General features: G+C 39.8%; 1 protein-coding gene across 3 annotated transcripts in view; it reads left to right on the forward strand.

The window, feature by feature from the left end:
* EGLN1 (egl-9 family hypoxia inducible factor 1) overlaps nt 1–19,134 on the forward strand; it is a 64,011-nt gene that overhangs the window by 33,786 nt on the left and 11,091 nt on the right. For all 3 annotated transcript variants that reach the window (XM_033198195.1, XM_033198196.1, XM_033198197.1), the window contains exon 2: nt 18,895–19,014. In XM_033198195.1, the coding sequence (XP_033054086.1) occupies nt 18,895–19,014 (120 nt within the window). The remainder of the gene's footprint in view (nt 1–18,894; nt 19,015–19,134) is intronic.

The following is a 19,134-nucleotide window of genomic DNA, read 5'->3' on the forward strand; positions in this document are numbered from 1 at the left end:
ATATGCAGTGCCCAACAGGCATCCAGTTTTTAGGACTTAAATACGTACTAAGTGGTTTGGCTCTTACTGCTTAACAAAGGCAACTACAGTTGTTAGATACTTCTTTTGGCCGAGGATTACACTGCAAGAGCACTGAGACACTAAAGATTCTTTGAGCCAAGAAAGTCTGGAACCGTTGACATAGGACTTCATAGAAACTTGTCTGTGGAACCAAAGAGAGCCGAGATGATTGGGCGGTTGGGCAGTAGCTAAAAGAGGAACAAAGGAGCATTTATTTTAAAATAAAAGAGACAGATATGTTATATGTTGGGGGAGGGAGCAGCTGATAAAGAAGCAACAAGTGTTGACTTAGAGTAAAAGGTCTTTGAGGAGGTGAGAAAGGATGGAATCTGTTTTTTCTAAATATTGCTGCCAAACCAACACTGGTTTGTTGGAAGACATGCAGAACCTCATTCCCCACTCCAGACCTCCTGAATCAGAATATGCATTTTAACACCATCCCCAGGTGATGTGTATGCATATTAAAATTTCAGAGGCACTATAGGAGGCAGGATTGGCCTTACATAGGAGAAAGAATGTCTCTTCTTTTTATTTATTCCATCACTATATTGTGTACACTTTCCTGCATTCTAGTCTTTCTGACTGAGGGAAATGAGATGACAACGGTTATTTATTTAGATAAATTTAGAAATCTGGGGGTGAAAAGTTGAGGAAGTTTTTGCTTGTTTGCCGTAATTATCTCAGGTAAGTAAATAGGAAATGTCTCCATCTAGTGAATAAGAAAATTGGGACTGATCGGGCGTGGTGGCTCACGCCTGTAATCGCAGCACTTTGGGAGGTTGAGGCAGTCGGATCATGAGGTCAGGAGATCGAGACCATTCTGGCTAACACAGTGAAACCCTGTCTCTACTAAAAATACCAAAAAAAAAAAAAAAAAAAATTAGCCAGGAGTGGTGGCAGGTGCCTGTAGTCCCAGCTACTCGGGAGGCTGAGGCAGGAGAATGGCGTGAACCTGGGAGGTGGAGCTTGCAGTGAGCCGAGATCGCACCACTGCACTCCAGCCTGGTCAACAGAGTGAGACTGTCTCAAAAAAAAAAAAAAAAAGAAAAGAAAATTGGGACTAAAATAATGGCTGAGAGATGTGAACCATGGAGATTTGAAATAACCGTTTTGAGGAACATCAACAAACCTGACCAGCAATACAGAAATTGCCAAGGAGTTCTGAAGGTCCACGTGAGGTCAGAGACAACTTTTAGTGATGTCAATCTGCATAATTATAACTTTTTCCAGTGGTGCTAGTAGCTTGGGTGTAGGAACTGCAAAAATTGGATTCGTCTACATTTGTTGATTTGCAGCTAGAGGTTAATGAAAAAATAAGCTAGCAAAAATCTGTCCTGAATATGGAAAGAAATGAAGCCACAGGGAGGATGAGATGAGAAAAGGAGTAGAAGGATTGGAGTTCTCCTTGCAAGCCAATGAAAAGGCCACATATCCTGAAGTTGGAAGAATCTTGCCCTTGTTTTTTTCCACAGGGAGAGGAAAATTCTTTCCTGTCAGGCTGCAGATATTTAATAGGGCTTTGTGACTGATTAGATAACAGGAAAGAAGTTTCAGTCTAGGATGACTCCTACTGTTCTGATATTAAAGACTACTGGGAACATAGTTAATAATTGATGAGAAAGTGACCTCCAGTGAGCATTTTTTTTTCTGAAAGGGAACGGCAGAGGGTGTGATGGGGAAGCATAGAGGCAGGATGAGATTTGGAAATGTCAAATTTGAGGTTGGATAGGAGAGTATATAGGTAAAGATGGCTGTTTAGACCACTGGAAACAGGGACACGGAACGTAAGAGGTCAGATATAAGGATCAGCTTGGGATTCAGTGATACAATAATAGCTTCTATTGATCATTGTTATGAAGAAGACTGAGCAGTTTATATTGTCATTTTATCCTCTCATCAGCGCTTTGAGGCAGGTATTAAACCATTTTACAGATGAAGAAGTAGGATTAGACACATGCCCAGGACCACGCAGCTAGTAATTGTTAGAACCAACTAGATCTCTCCAATTCCAAATCCATGCCCTTCTAAGCTCTACTATATTTTAGGTCACCAGCTTCTGGGTCTTGATTGATTCCTGACGTGTTATAGAGCTTCTCAGATGCAAATAACTGAAACAAAACAAAAATATTTCAAATGAGCTTAAGCAAACCAGAACAAAATGTATTGGTCCTCATATCTCTGGATCTACTGATTGACTAGAAGAGTTGTAACCAAGGGCTCAGACACTATTATCAAAACTTGATCCCTTCAGCTTTTCTCTTCTATATTAGTTACTCTCTGTAAGCTCCCTGGATATGACAACAAGATGGCCCTAATAGTTTCAGCATTACGTCATGGAGATATATACCGAAAGAGAGCTGCTCTTTACCAAGGGCTTTGATAAAAGTCCTGGAGTTGAGCTTCATTGCCTCTGATTGGTTTAGGCCCTTTGCCCATTTCTGAACCAGCTTCTGGCCAGGCTTGAGCCACATGTCCACCCTGGAGGGTAGAGAGTGAAGCTCGGCCAGGGGTAAGAACTGAGGACTACAGGTCAGGCTTTCCCAAGTAAATGAGGCACCTGGAAAGAGAAGAAGGGGAATGGATGCTAGGCAAACAAAAGCTGCTTGTCCACACATGGACAGGGATGAAAGTCTCCCCTGTGACTGCTTGAGGATGAAGATAAAGGCTATGAGACTGTCAGTAATGATGAAAATAAGTGACATTTGTTAGATGCTTACTAGGTACCAGGTGCTATGCTGGTCTTTTACGTGTATTCTATTTTTTATCCTCACCATAGGTTTTTGAAGTGTATACTGTCATTATTTCCAAATACAGCTAGTAAGTGTTAGAGCTGAGATTTGAATTCAGGCTGGCCAGCTCCATACCTCACCCTCTCTGTTACCACCATAACATTTTAAACTTGTAATTTTCTCATTGTAGTTTTCATTTTGTCTAGTTACACTGGTTGATAGCATATAGTGAATCAGACAGACCTGGGCCAACAATTTTTCTACATAGTATGCTTAATAAATAATTGTTAATATGAATTAAATAGCATTTACTTTAAGTATTATAGTGGAAAATTTTTAAAATTAAGTTCTTAGTTTTTCTCTTAAAATGTTTTATGCTTTATATTTTAATCTTATAAGTGACTTTTTATGTTTAGCCACTCTGGTCCTAGAACTCTGTTTTTTTTAAACTTCTTATACCATACTTGAATATGTAAAATTCTAGTTCGATTATTTCATTTTTAGTGTATCTGTAGATATTATGGAAATGTTTTTGTTAATCTTTGTTTAGTCTTTGTAATAACAGTTTCAAAATCTTACCTAGTATTTCTATAAATGCTTTTTTATAAAAAGCTAATAGTGTGTTTTTAAGGCTTTTATTATCAAAATAATTTATTCTGAGGTTGTCCTGTTTACTTATTCAAATTGATTATTCACAAAAATAGAAAGATAGTAGTCTCATTGTGCTCTTATTTTTAAGATGCTTGTTTTAAGCATTAAAACCGTGTGTTTTGCAACAGAGTTTAAGTTTTTAGACTGGTAAAAGTTACCAAGTACCATTTTATTTTGGTTTTTGTGATTTTGGGCTATATGGTGCCAGTTATATTCCTTTTAATCCTGTCTGAAATGTCTGATCTGTATCATTATAAAGGAAGCAGTGCAGGATTGGAAATCAGGAGACCCCTTTTTGTCCTTTGGGATTCCCCTCTCTAAAGAGTTTGGGCCAGACCTTTATGATCTTCTCCAGTTTTAAAATTCTAGTGTTTTTATTTTAAATCTCTGCAGATCAGAAGCGCTGCCTGATGGATGTATAGTCTTAGAGCTAGATTGGAAGATTGCATAGTCCAGGTTCCTTATTTTAAAGATATACCAGCTGGGCATGGTGGCTCATGCCTGTAATCCCAGGACCTGGGGAGGCCAAGATGGGAGGATTGCTTGAGCCCGTGAGTTTGAGACCAGCCTGGGCAGCAGAATGAGTTCCTGTCTACAAACACACACACACACACACACACACACACACACACACAGTAGTCGGGCGTGGTGAATCAGTTTCTGTCTACACACACACTAGCCGGGTGAGGTGGCTTGTGTCTGTAGTCCCAGCTATTCGGGAGGCTGGGGCAGGAGTATTGCTTGAGCTCAGGAGTGTGATGTTGCAGTGAGCTATGATCACGCCACTGGTCTCCAGCCTGGGGGACAGAGACCTTGTCTCAAAAAAAAAAAAAAAAAAAGATAATAATAATAAAGATAACCCAGGCTCAAATGATAGAGTCCAAGATGTCACCATCACTTAGAAGTGTGGAGCAAGGACAGGCATTTCTGCCTGTGCTGCCTTACGCTCTTCTTTCATTGAAACGATATTAGCAAGTTGAAGACAGACAACATTCATTTATTTGATTAAAGGAACATTTATTGAATCGCTTCAATCTATCAGGCATTTTACTAGGCATGTGGTTAGCTGCAAAAATGTATAAATGAGGGAATGTGCATCAAAGGCCATGTGATATGGAGGCCCAAAACTGAAATATAGAGTCCCAACAACCATGGGTTCACAATCTGACCACTTAGCAGCATGACCTCAGTTAAGTTAGCCATTCCAAGCCACATTTCTTTGTCTACAAAATGAGAATAATAGTAGTAGACATTTACACAGTTGTGAGGATTGAGATGATAAAGATTAAACTTAGCATAGTATGTGGCACATAGTGGACTGTCTTAGATGTTTATGAAAGAAGGAAGGAATTAAGACTTACGGAGCATTTTCCTGTATTGTCTTGTTTGATCATACCCCTGTGAGGTAGATAGTGATATCCTGATTTTTCAAATGAGGAAACAGCTCTGAAGGCTTGGGACTTCTCCAAGGTCCATAACTATTAGACCTACCATACACATTATTTTAAACCAGTGTACCAGACACTGTTTTAAGCATTTTTTATGTACTAGTTTATTAGCTTTGCACGTGGTGTACTATTGTTATTTTCACTTACCAGACAAGGGAAGTTAGGTACAGAGAAGCTGAATAATTTGCCCAAAGTGAAACAGTCAGTAAGTGGCAGAGTCATGTGCTTCATGTGCAGGAAATTTGGCTTCAGAGCCCCACTGTTCTTTTGTTGTTGTTGTTCGTTTGTTTTTTGAGACAGAGTCTTGCTGTATTGCCAGGCTGGAGTGCAGTGGTGCTATCTCGGTTCACTGCAACCTCTGCCTCCTGGGTTCAAGTGATCCTCCTGCCAAGTAGCTGGGGCCACAGGTGTGCGCCACCACACCCAGCTAATTTTTAGTATTTTTAGTAGAGATGGCGTTTCACCATATTGGCCAGGATGGTCTCGATCTCTTGACCTCATGACCCACCTGCCTCGGCCTCCCAAAGTGCTGGGATTACAGGTGTGAGCCACCGCGCCCAGTCAGAGCCCCACTGTTCTTAATCTTTGTGTTCTTCCTTTTACTTCATGTTCTCTTTTGTGAAGGTAAAAAGCAGTTTTACAAACTGGAAGGTACCACGTAAGATGTGGTATTATATTTATCTGACTTGGTCCCTGTACTCCAGAGATTACAGTCCGTCAGGAATATATCTTCTCCAGGCTAAACCTACTCATTTATTGCCACTGTTACTCATTGGGTATTGCTGTCACTATTTTGGTCATTTTTCTTTAAAAAAAAATTGCATTTTGTCAACATTTGTCATCTAATGTGTCCCCAGAAATGGATACAAGCTTCAAAGATCTCTATTCTGCCAAGCTGTCTTACCCTCATTTTATAGTTTACTCTGCAAGATGAGAATAAAACCTGCCTCCCAGGGGTTATCAAGATTAAATGAAAGAATAAATGTTAAGTTATTAACACAGTGCAGGCACATAGTAATTTCTCAGTAAATGGTGGTGTTATTACTTCTGTATAGTATGGTTGATTTTTGCCATTTTGAAAATAGGATTTATTTTTAACTTTATTATAATTCATCATGTTGATTCAGTTGAGATCACATTGAATCTTTCTTTTATTCATGATATTGGCTACCTTTCCCAGCTTTGTGTGAGCTGCATATTTTCCTATTCAGAAAGGTTACATTAATAAAATTCCTTTATTTGTGTGACTCAAAATCATTGATAAAAATATAGACTAGGTAGGCCGGGTGCGGTGGCTCATGCCTGTAATCCCAGCATTTTGGGAGGCTGAGGCAGGCAGGTCACCTGAGGTTAGGAGTTCGAGACCAGTCTGGCCAACATGGTAAAACCCCATCCCTATTAAAAATATAAAAATTAGCTGGGCGTGGTGACGGGTGCCTGTAGTCCCAGCTGCTTGGGAGACTGAGACAGGAGAATCAGTGGAACCCAGGAGGTGGAGGTTGCAGTGAGCCGAGATCACGCCATTGCACTTCAGCCTGGGCGACAGAACGACACTCTCCTGCAGTGGTATGGATGCAAAGATGAAACACTTCAGCTCTTAAAACAAGACAAGATAGAATTATTTGTAAAATGGAGATAATCATTTCTCTGAATACCTCATGGAGTTGTTGCAGAATTGAGATAACTTTGTAAAGGCTGTGAACTAGAGTTCTACACAAATAGAACTTGTACTCTTATGACAGTTGTGACTTGAATCTTTGTCCATCATGCCACAAAATAATTCTCAGAAGTGTTTGGTTATCTGCCTACAAAGGGAGTTACACTGTTATTGAAAAAAACCAGCTGGGCATGGTGGTTCATGCCTGTAATTCCAGCACTTTGGGAGGCCAAGGCAGGCAGATCACTTGAGTCCAGAAGTCCGAGACCAGCTGGGCAACATAGTAAGACCCTGTCTCTATAAAAAATTGAAAAATTAGCTAGTCTACTCAGGAGGCTGAGGCAGGAGCCCGGGAGGCTGAGGCTGCATTGAGCCATGATCACGCCACTGCACTCCAGCAACAGAGCAAGACTGTGTCTCAGGAAAACAAAAATAGAAAAAGAAAAAAACCAGCTCCTGTTTATTGTAGCTATTGAATTCTTAAGAGCCTGATTTACATGTTTTCTGGCCAGTCTTACCAACTTACTGCTTTATAGCTGTGCTACAAAAATGGAGCCACTCAATCACCTACTGAAGTGAATGAAAACCTCTAGATCTGAATGTGTCACTGTTTAAAACTCTTCAGTGGCTCCCTGGTACCCACTAAAATCCAGGTTCATTATTGGTGCGTGCTTACTAAGCTTTTGGGAAGGGGCCAGAGCTATGTCCAGCCTTACCTGTCACATTCCTTGCCTCACACATCAGGTTCACCCTTGTTTGCAGTTTACACAGCATGTGTCTACACACACACCATGATCTTTTCTCTTCCTGGAATATTCCCCCTCTCCTTCCTTACCTGGCTAATTCATATTCTTTCAAAACTCATTTTTCAGATAGCCTTTCCTGATCCCAACCTTCTCCCCAGTGAAATAGTCAGTGCATGGACTGGTCATTTTAATTGTCATCTGTGTTGGAATGATCAGTTTTCCTCTGTGTTCTACTCACACTTCCTAGCGCTATGCCGTACACATACCCTAACTGAACGTGTTCAAAATTGAACTCCTGATCTCTCCCATTCTCCAGTCTCAGGCTGCACCATATGCTGTCTTCATCTGTTTATGGTAATTACATTTTCCCTATTGCTCGAACCAAAACCTTAGAGTCATCTTCTTTTATACCTCATACCAGTCTTCAGACATCTCGCTTTATTCTGCCTTTAAAATAGTATGAGCATCCCACCACTTCTTAACCACCTCCATTGCTACCACTGTGATCCAAGTGATCATTGTACCACACCGGATTTATGCGGTAGCCTTCTAACTACTCTTCTGCCTTCCACTCTTGCCAGCCTTCAGTCTATTTTGCACATGAGGACTTGGCAGGCTTTTTATGTCAAGGGCCAGATGGTAAAAAATTTAGGTTTTGTGGACTGCGTGGTCACTGTCATAGCTGCTAGACCGGAGCACAAAAGCAGCCATAGAGAATATGTAACTGAATTAGTGTAACTGCATTCCAGTACAGCTTTACTTATAAAAACAGGCAGTGGGCCGTAGTTTGCCAGCTCCTGCTCTATATGGCAACCAGACTACACAGTGCCTTCTGAAGGGTGACTTAATCTTTATAGTGTCCTCCAAAGCCCTCCATGGTTTGTGTCCCCAACCCCTTACCTGTCTGACTTCATCTTCCACTGTTGTCTGCTTTGCTGCCTCCTCTCCAGTCACACTGACCCTCTTTTTCCTCAGATATGCCAGGCCCATTGCCACCTGATTCTTTGTACCGGTTATTCCTTTGGCCTGGAACATTCATTTCTTCTTAAGTGTCAACTTCTCAGTCTCGGCGTACCTGACCAACCACCCTATAAATAATTACATTCTAGCATTGTATTCCCTATTCCATTTTTTTTTTCTTCGTAATGCTTCTACCATATGTTATGCTATATATTGACTTAATTTTTTTCTCTTTCTTTTCCTGCTAGAATAAATGTTCCCTTAAGGCAGTAACTTTGTGTCTTTTCTATTAAGTATTGTATCCCCAAGATCTAGAACAGTGCCTGACATATAGTAGGTGCTCAGAAAATATTTGTTGAATGAATACATAGTGTATATTTTTAGGGTTTAATTTTTTAAAATATTTTTTAAATAAGCTCTTTCTCTCTCGCCAGCACCACATCCTTTCTGTTTCACACTCGTAGTGTTGCTCTAAGCTGCCCTGTCCTCTCCATTCTCACTCCCCTTTATTCTGGCTCTCATCCATCAGCAGTGTGTCTATAACCTTTTATTCCATGTCATCCGGGCCATCCTCTCTACAAGTGGATTGAGTGATGTTTGTAAAATGGAAAAATGATGATTTTATTATTCAAAACTATTTTTGGCCTTTTGCCAATTAGAATGCTGTGCTTGTTTAAAGTACAAGATCTCTTATGAAGGAGTAATTGTCAAGAAGAAAAAGTACAGGATCTCAGGCCTCGTACTATACCTGATAAGTCATAATTTCAAGCGGAGGGGATAAGAATCATTATAGTTTAGGAAGTAACCCAAGTGATTCTTACCGAACACAGTTGGCCAACACTGGTCTAGAAGGTAAAGTTCCTCAGTGAGTCACTGAGAGCCTTTTTGAGCTGCCCCTGCCTGTCTCTCCTGCCCCATCCCTAATGCTCCACACTGCACTTCATCTTCTAACAGTTTTTCTATTTGCATTTCTCTCAGAGTGCCATATTGATTCTGTTTTCGCAAATATTCTTTTCCCTCTACAGAACAGAATCTTCTACTCTGGGAAACTTCTATTTTTCTTTCAAAATTCTGCACATTTGTCACTTTCTCTATGAAGTCTTTTCTGATACCCCATCCCCATGACAAAGTTAATTATGTCTTTGCTGTCTGGGTACTTGTGTAAGTCAGACTGTGTTCTGGTGTTTATTACATTGTACTGTGTGCCTTTTCATAACTGTTTGCCTGTTGTGACCTGACCTGAGCCAGTAGTGGTTTACGGGTATTAGGTTTTTATTGAGAGGTGCTGTCGTTTGGAGGCTACAGTTAAATGAGTGTTACAGATCTCTTCCTCCAGAACCGAGCTTCTAAATGGCATGTTACTGTGAAAGCAAAACTCACACTGAGTTTTGCCACACATAAAAAAAATTTATTAGCCATCAAGCACAAAAATACTGTTTTATTAGGTGGATGAAATTCCTACTCTCTTTCCTTTTAGAACATCTGACAAGCACCTTTTTTTTTTTTTTTTTTTTGAGACGGAGTCTCACTCTGTTGCCCAGGCTGGAATGCAGTGGTGCAGTGTCGGCTCACTGCACCCTCTGCCTCCCAGGTTCAAGCGATTCTCTTGCCTTAGCCTCCCCAGTAGCTGGGATTACAGGCATGTGCCACCACATCCGGGTGATTTTTGCATTTTTAGTAAAAATGGGGTTTCATCATGTTGGCCAGGCTGGTTTCAAACTTCTGACCTCAGATGATCCATCTGCCTCGGCCTCCCAAAGTGCTGGGATTACAGGCATGAGCCACTGTGCCTGGCCTGCCAAGCACCTTTTATGAAAGGTTTATTTAAGGCAAAAATGCTAGTGTGCTTTTAGGATTCAGCTGAACCTAACTGGAATCAGATAACAGAATTCCTTTATGGGGAAGTAACAGAACCAGCAGGAGTCATAAGAGTCAGGGTACAGTCCCTAAGAGTAAGCTATTAGATTCACTAGATTCATGTGTATGTTCATGTAAGAGTGGTGGTCCCTATACAGTGTGTGTAGCCATAACACCTTTCTTGAGCACCATTCTTTTCTAATACTGTGGTAATTTCCAATATCCACTGTGTTAATTACTAAATTCTCTGGCTTTGAGGTGAGATAAGGCTTCTTGAGTTGTCTCACTGGAGTAAGTTTTTGATTACAAGCTTTCCTCATTTACTAATGATTATTTATATCTAGTCTTGGGCTTGCATGTTAACTAAGTGCTCCAGGATGAATGTCAGGAACCTCTCACTCATGTCCTCTAGTCCATTAAAACAAATAATAATTACACTGTGCCAAAATAACTTAAGGAATTTAAATCATAACTCTTCTTGACCCTGGAATTGAAACAGATGTTTAACTTTTAATCTCTATATCCTCATGCCTAGTGTTCAGTGAGCCTCAAGAAGTGCCAGAATGTATGTTTGTAATGTCAAGCAGCTAAGTGTTTTGTTCTGTTTGTATTTCTGTTTTTAATGCTAAATTGCAGACTCTCCCAAGGAATTATATTAATAATATAACAAGTTTGCCATAGCTGTCAGAACATCTGTCTCAACAGTGATACTTCCTTGCATGGGCTGGAATGAGGTGGTGTAATTCCCTGGGTGGGGATCAAGCTGACACCTGCTGTGGCTCCCCAGTCTCCTTGTGGAGAGAGGTTGCTTTGTCTTCCTCATGAAGTTTGCAGTGGGGGTGGTGTGTGTAGTATAAATACAGAGCCCTGCTTGGGAACCTAGGGAAGAGTTGTGCGGTGCTGGTGAGATTATAGCTGAGGTTAACAAATTGTAGACCTCTGTTCTGACAGCAGAGCTAGACAGCTCAAAATATAATGTATTTCACCAGATGGATTCCTTATTTGTAAAGTATAACTTTATCAATTCTTCACTAAAAGGGAAATGAAAGCTCAGAGAGTACTAAGGCATCATGATATATCCCTAGATTATACTGTCGGGAGCATCACTTTTCAGTTGATTTTTAAGTGTGTATTTACATTTTTTTTTTTTATCATAGGCTGGAATGAGAGCCCAATAAAGAAAGTAGTTTGGTGTTAGATTATTAAACAATTCATAATTCTTGGGCCATTTGGAGAGTGATTTGGATCAATGCTATTTCTTCTTCAATAATCTTTCATTTTTTTCTGCATTTTTCATACTTCTATGAACATGGGAAGAATCGTGGACTTTTAAAAACTTTACATTGATAATTAATGTAATTATATTCTGCCTTCCTGTACAGATAATAAAAACTTTGTATTAACATACTCTTCTACACAAGCAGAGTAAAAAGGTTGAAATTGTTGTTGTGTCATATGACAGCGGTTAACAACCAAAGAGCTCTTGAAAACCAGTAGGGGGCCAGGTGTGGTGGCTCACACCTGTAATCCCAGTACTTTGTGAGGCCATAGTGGGAGGATTACTTGAGACCAGAAGTTCAAGACCAGCGTGAACAGCATAGTGAGAGCCCATCTCTAGAAAACTTTAAAAAATTAGCCAGGTGTGGTAGCATGTACCTGTAGTCCCAGCTACTTGGGAGGATTGCTTGAACCCAGGTGTTCAAAGTTACAGTGAACCATGATCACGCCACTGCACTGCAGCCTGGGTGACAGAGTGAGACCCTGTCTCTAAAATAATAGTAATAAATAGTAGGGAAAAGATTAACCCAGTAGAAAAGTGGATAAAGGATATGAGCAGGCAGTTGAAGAACTTAAATGACCAATAAAAATATGCAAAATGCTGACTTAAAAATATAAGATGTAATTAAAACATTAGTAAGATAAATGTTACCTATCAAATTGAGTTATTTTCAAAGATTAAAACTTACTACGCCAGGTTGGCACATGGTTAAAAAGATGTGTGTACTCATACAAAGCCAGTAGGAATATAAGCTCATGCAATCATTCTGGAGAACATTTCAGCAATCAAAAAGCTTTAAGGCCTAATAATTTCACTTATAGTAATTTAATTTTAGGAAGATATCAAGCATTTATAAAGATTAAGCTCCGAAACTATTGTTGATCACAATATTATTTATTATAATAGCATGTTTTAATTTTTAAGAAACAACCTGTATGCCCTTATATGTTTTTTAAAAAATATATATACTTATCATTTTCACTTAGAAATGAATTAGTCAAAAAATTAGTCAGAAATCATTTACAGTAAGTCAGCTTTTGACCACTGAGTTGTTTACTGTGATCAAGAAAGCAGGAAGGCTTAAGGAGTTCTTATTCTAAATGCTCTTCTCTCTATACTCCTTTCCTTGGCAATCTCTGGCAGGCACACGGCTTCAACTATCCCATGTGAAGATGGCTCCTAAGTTTACATTTCCAGTCTTGACTTTTTCTTTGGAGTTCCACACTCACGCTTCCAACTGCCCTTTGAACATCCCCACCTGCATGGCCTTCCAGCATGACCTATTTTCTTCCGTATTTGAACTAGATTTTTGTAGACCCCCAAGGTGGTGATAGTGATGTGTATGTGTGCTTTGGGAGTGGGTAGGGAAGAGACTTAAAAAGGTCTAACTGTAAAACTGAAAAATAACATGTGCAGTACAGCAGGTTCTTGAATAACTATTTTATTCAGTGTCATTTTGTTATAATGTTGATGAGGGAAAAAGAGTCAATTCCTGGCTGAGGCCACTGTCTGTGTGGAGCTTGCAGGTTCTCCCCATGTCTGCGAGAGTTTTTTTCAGGCGCTCCAGTTCCCTCTCACATCCCAGTGTGTGCATCTTTGGGATGTGGACTGGCGTATCTGTTACCTTAGTGTGAGTGAATAAGGGTGTGTATGTGAGTGCACCTTGCAGTAGAATGGTGTCCTGCCCAAGGCTGGTTCCCATTTCATGCTTTGAGCTCCCAGGATAGGCCCCAGTCACCTGCAACCCTAAAACTGGACTAATGGCATAAATAATTGCCTTGTTTTTATTAATCTTTCTGAAATGTATTTGTAGCTCACATTTATTTCAGGGTTTACCATTAGAAGTGTTTTGGTCTTTATTTAGAAGTTTGCCAGTGTTTTGTGACCACAAACATGCTATAGCAACTTAACTTGGTTTCATTATACATTGTTTCACCTCAAGTTTCCAAGAACCTATCGAGGCTGTTAAGTGAGGACTTACTGTACATCCTGACATGGGAGAATTGGGCATTAGGCCAGAGCATATGCCACTGCAGCAGGTGCTGGGCCACTTAGGAGTCTGGATTACCAATTCTTCTGAACTCTTCAGCAGACTATACACATGCCTTACTGGAGCAAGGAATTGAACAGTACAGAAGGAAGTTGTTTTTCTCTCTAGACTGCCTCAGTTCATATCCTGTCTCTGCCATTTAGAGTCTCTGACCTTTGGCAATTTTTTTCTTTTCACTGTAGTGTAGTTTTCTGGTCTCTAAAATGGGAGAGAAATTGTGCCTACCTAAGGTTTGCTGTAAAGAAGGGCCGAGGTAATCCCTGCCTGGGCTATAAGTGATGAGTAAATAAATGTTAGCTATCAACCTCTACATAAGGCATAGTGCTATGTCAAAGCATAGTGCTTTAATAATATAGTTTAATAGGATAACTTTTCTGATAGTAAACCTTTTCCCTTCATTCAGGGTAAAAATAGTAGTTCTATAACCCATCAAAGTTTAGTTCTCTAAGCTTTGTATCTCTGTTTTAGAATAATTCAGCTCAAAAAAGAAAAATAAGTTTCCTGGTTCAGCTTCATATTGAAGCCTTCTAATGCTAGAAATGTCTCTAGATTCCTCAGAGGCATTGCAGACCTCTTCCTTTTATTCTCAGAGTGAAAAACAAATTTATGCTGTTTCTTATCTTAAGAACATTCTCAATCAGCCAGGCACAGTGGCTCACACCTGTAGTCCTAGCACTTTGGGAGGCCAAGGCAGACAGATTGTTTGAGCCCAGGAGTTGAAGACCAGCCTGGGCAACATAGTGAGACCTTGTCTCTGAAAACATAAAAAAGAACATCTTTAATCATATATATGTTCCTATCAGAAAAGAAAAAAACAGTATTGTTTTATTTTGTTTATGTATAAATAGGTTTTTCTCAATGGGAAATTGAAACATTTAAAGTTGGTGTCTCTATAAGGTGGCAAATTAGCAATTTACCTCAGAATTATATAGTGGTGGATTGCATTGTTTCTTTTTCAGGCTTTCTTGTTCATAGGGTTACGTTGGTGTTTTTCGTGTTATCCTTTTTACAATTATAATTGTGAACTGCCTTTCCTGGGGCTGGTATTGGCAAGTTAATTGAGTTGGCAGATCCTTGCAGGCCCTGTGGAGCACTCATCTCCTCTCCCTTCTTCCTTTCTCCTCATTTTTCAGTATTCGTGTCACCAGAGCAGAGCACAAGGGACCTAGGGAATGCCAGATAAGACTAAAGTGGTAATGGCCACTTTTAAATAATACATTTAGATGGTGATAATTGAGCAATACTGAGGATTGTAGAACTTAACACAATTAAATTAAATTTATTAAAACTTTTCTTCAAAACATGACATTTAAAACTTTTCTTTATTGTGCCTTTTATTTTTTCAAAGAATCCTCACTTGGAATTCAAATACTATATAGGAAACAGCTAAGCACTGCCTCTAGTTGAAGGTTGGAGTAAAACCTGCTTGTTTGGCCTCTTCTCATATCCCTTCATTCCCCATTAGTCCCCACCCCTAGATACCTCCCTAGGGCTCCAGGGCTTTAAGGAAAGCAGTTTAGAAGTGACTAATACAAACAGATCCCATGTTGGGGGATAATCCTGGTGCCCTCAGTTTTGTTCTATTCTGGGATGTCTGACTCATTTTGACAGTTACTGATCAACTCCCCTCCTGCCCAATGCTTGTTATTAAAACGCTCTTTCACCTAGTGTTTCCATTTTCATGTACAGTGACTCCATTCATTTACTTACCTAGGCTGAAAACCCCAAAGTCTTTCTTGACTCTTCTTACTCTCCACCCACTAGCAAATCATGTTGGTTTTCTGCCTTCAGAATACACCCCACTTTGCTACTCTGGGCTCAGCCTCTTTGGTTTCTTGCCTGAAAATTGTAATAGCTAACTTAGTCTTCTCTTTTCACTCTTTCCTTCCTGCAGTCTAGTACAGTGGTTAATTCCGTGGGTTCTGGAACCAGATTCCCTGTCATGTGACTTTGCGAATAGTAGTTAGCCTTTCTAAACCTCAGTTTAGAGGAGTGAGGATGAGAACAATAATACTGTTTACCTCACATGGTTGTGTCAAACAACTTATTATGCACAAATTACTTAGGACATGGCAAACAGCAAATGTCCAATACATGTTAGGTGGTAAGCGATATTGAGGTTGTTGTGGTTGTTTTTATTCATACAAACTTGAAACTGATATTCTTAAAACATTAGTCAGATACATTCTCTATTGGCTTCCTGTCCGTTCTTAGCACAATATCCAAAGACCTTCCTTTGGCTTACCAGGCCCTGCAGCTCTGGGTTACCTGGTTCTTCTCTGATCACATTGGCCCGTTTTCGCTGTGTTCCTGCCACACTGGCCTGCTGTTCTTTCCTGCCTTGTTCAGCCTTTGAGCACTCATTTTCCCTTTGCCGCATTGCTCTCCCTTCAGAGATTTGCCCAACTTGCCGCTCTCTTCATTTAAGTAAGCCCAAATGTCAACCACTGTTCAAGAATATCATGTCATCGTTCTCTATATACTTAATTTTTTTCATATCTTAAGAAAATACAACTTTTCACTACCTAACATTATATTATATATCTGTTTATTGGCTAATTATGCCATTAGACCAGATTTCATAGTACAATAGTCCCCTCTTATCTGAGGGCAATACCTTCCGAGATCAAAGTGGATGCCTGAAACTGTGGATAGTACCAAATCCTATATATACTATGTTTTTTCCTGTACATACATACCTATAATAAAACTTAATTTATAAAGTAAGAGATTAACAACAACAGTAAAATAGAACAATTATAATAGTATGCCAACATTGCTACTCTTGCACTTTGGAGCTGTTATTAAATAAGGTTTTCTTGAACACAAGTACCATGACGATTGCTCTGATAACCTAGAAGACTACTAAATGACTAATGGGCGGATAGCATCTACAGTGTGGATATGCTGGACAAAGGGATGATTCATCCCAGGCAAAACAGGGCAGGATTACAAGGTATTTCAGTGCACTCCTCAGAACGGTGTGCAATTTATGAACTGTTTATTTCTGGAATTTTCCATTTAATTTTTTTGGACTAAGTTGACCAAAGGTAACTGAAATCACAGAAAGCAAAACTTCTTTTAAGGAGGGACTACTGTCAATGAGTGCAAGGGACCTTAGTACCTCTTTTGTTCATCATTTTAGCCCCTGTGCCTTTCATATACATAGTAGATGCTCAAGAGGTATTTGTTAAATGGATATATGGGATGCGATGGAGTGAGTGAATGACAAATATTTTCCCCGTCCTTCTTTGCACAAGAGATGCTGAAGTTACCAGATAGTTGGAAAGGCCCAAATTAACTTTTTTGAGATGTAGAGTTCAGGTTTCCCCCTACTTTCCCATTAATAACAATATATTGTGTAATTCATCATGATTACCTCAGTTAACCACAAATGGAGTAATTGCGTTGTTAAATTAGTACTTCCTTACAGTTACTATTCAAGGTAAACTTCTTTCCTTGGTAGCTAGTGACAGGAAAATCATTTGGGCTCATCATTTATTGATCACTTAAACCCACTAAGTCCATGCCACACCCTCCTGTTTGTTACCAACCTCCAGTGCTGAAAGAAGGAACTTAAGTCTGTCTGGAGTCAGGAAAAACAGAGACATATATAATGTTCTCCAAAAATTCTGCTTCTCATAAAGAGCAGTGAATTCAGAGTGTCTGGGAAAACAGGATTTTAAAATAAGGATTTAGGTTTAAGATGCCTCTCGGTTTCTTAGGGATGGGAAGTGAATTTTAAAAATTAGCATTTTTCTTTAATATAGTAGAACAATTTGGTTACTGTTTGATAACTTTATGCTAATTCATTGACTTTAATATATGAAGAAATAAAGGACTTCAAGAATAGCTCATAACAAACCAGGGGGCGTGGTGGCTCATGCCTGTGATTCCAGTACTTTGGGAGGCTGAGGCGGGAGGATCACTTGAGGTCAGGAGTTCAAGACCAGCCTGGCCAGCATGATGAATCCCCGTATCTACTAAAAATGCAAAAATTAGCCGGGCATGGCAGCATGCACCTGTAATCCCAGCTACTCAGGAGGCCGAGGCAGGAGAATTGCTTGAACCTGGGAGGCGGAGGCATTGAGCTGAGATCGTGCCACTGCACTCCAGCCTGGGCAACAGAACAAGACTCTGTAAAAAAAAAAACAAACAAAAACAAGAATAGTTCATAACCTTGAATGTCTTTGTCTGTTTTCTTCATAATTCCTGAGAACTTTTAAAAAATTCCTTTACCAATTTCAGTTGATTATCATGTACATCTAGAATATAGAAGTTATTTTGTGCTTTTTATTTTGGGCCTCTTTTCTACCTTTATGCTTAACATCCAGCAATCTTCTGAACCATATCTTGTTATAATCTGAGCAAATAATTTTCTTTCTGATTGAAAGAGGGTAAACTCACATAAGCTAATTTGTTTAGTCTCTTTTTTTTTTTTTTTTTTTTTGAGACGGAGTCTCGCTCTGTCGCCCGGGCTGGAGTGCAGTGGCCGGATCTCAGCTCACTGCAAGCTCCGCCTCCCGGGTTTACCGCCATTCTCCTGCCTCAGCCTCCGAGTAGCTGGGACTACAGGCGCCCGCCACCTCGACTGGCTAGTTTTTTGTATTTTTTAGTAGAGACGGGGTTTCACAGTGTTAGCCAGGATGGTTTCGATCTCCTGACTTCATGATCCGCCCGCCTCGGCCTCCCAAAGTGCTGGGGATTACAAGCTTGAGCCACCGCGCCCGGCCTAGTCTCTTTTTTAAAAAAAAAAATCACTGACATTAAATGAGTTCATGTTTGGAGTTGAGTTGACCTTCTAAATGATCCCTATCACAACATAGTAAGACCCTATCTCTACAAAAAAATACAAAAATTAACCAGCCTGGTGACATGTGCTTATAGTCCTAGCTACTTAGGAGGCTGAGGTGGGAGAATCACCTGAGCCCAGGAGGTTGAGGCTGCAGTGAGCCATGATTGCACCATTGCACTCCAACCTCAGCAACAGAGCCAACCCCTGTCTCAAAAAAAAAAAAAAACAACATTGGTACCATTCAGAGACAGTGTCAGATGGGGTGTTTGACTGGGTTGGTTCACCTATCAGATGGTAAAGTAGGTGTTCTGAGGTGAGCTCAAGGAAGAGAGAAATCTCCCATGGAGCAGGACAAAAACTCACTTGATCTTGATTATCTTTATAAAAAGACTGTGAAAGTAGGACCATGAAAATTTTCTGATCTTTGGAGTTATCACTGTGAAGCAGAATTCACCAGTCCTTGAATTGTTCATCAGCGTATCCTGTGTTCGCTATAAATATTAATGTAGAATAGCCTTATCTTTCTTATCTACAAAATATTATTTTTATTAGAAGAATCTAAATGTAAATCAGTAGCCAAAAATCAAAGATCTGATTTATTAGCTGTTCTCTTTTTATTTATACATGGACTTCAATAATCATCATCATTATTATTATTACAGGCCATGGTTGCTTGTTATCCGGGCAATGGAACGGGTTATGTACGTCATGTTGATAATCCAAATGGAGATGGAAGATGTGTGACATGTATATATTATCTTAATAAAGACTGGGATGCCAAGGTATGCAACTTAATTGAGCATTTATTTTTTTCTTACAAAAGCATTACGTTCATACTTCTGATAGGTGAAACTGGCACAGACACAGTTAAAAATTTTCCTCTTAAGTTTGTTTCAGTCTCA

Source organism: Trachypithecus francoisi, unplaced genomic scaffold (genome assembly GCF_009764315.1).
Source record: "Trachypithecus francoisi isolate TF-2019V2 unplaced genomic scaffold, Tfra_2.0 Lachesis_group5, whole genome shotgun sequence".
NCBI lineage: Eukaryota > Metazoa > Chordata > Mammalia > Primates > Cercopithecidae > Trachypithecus > Trachypithecus francoisi.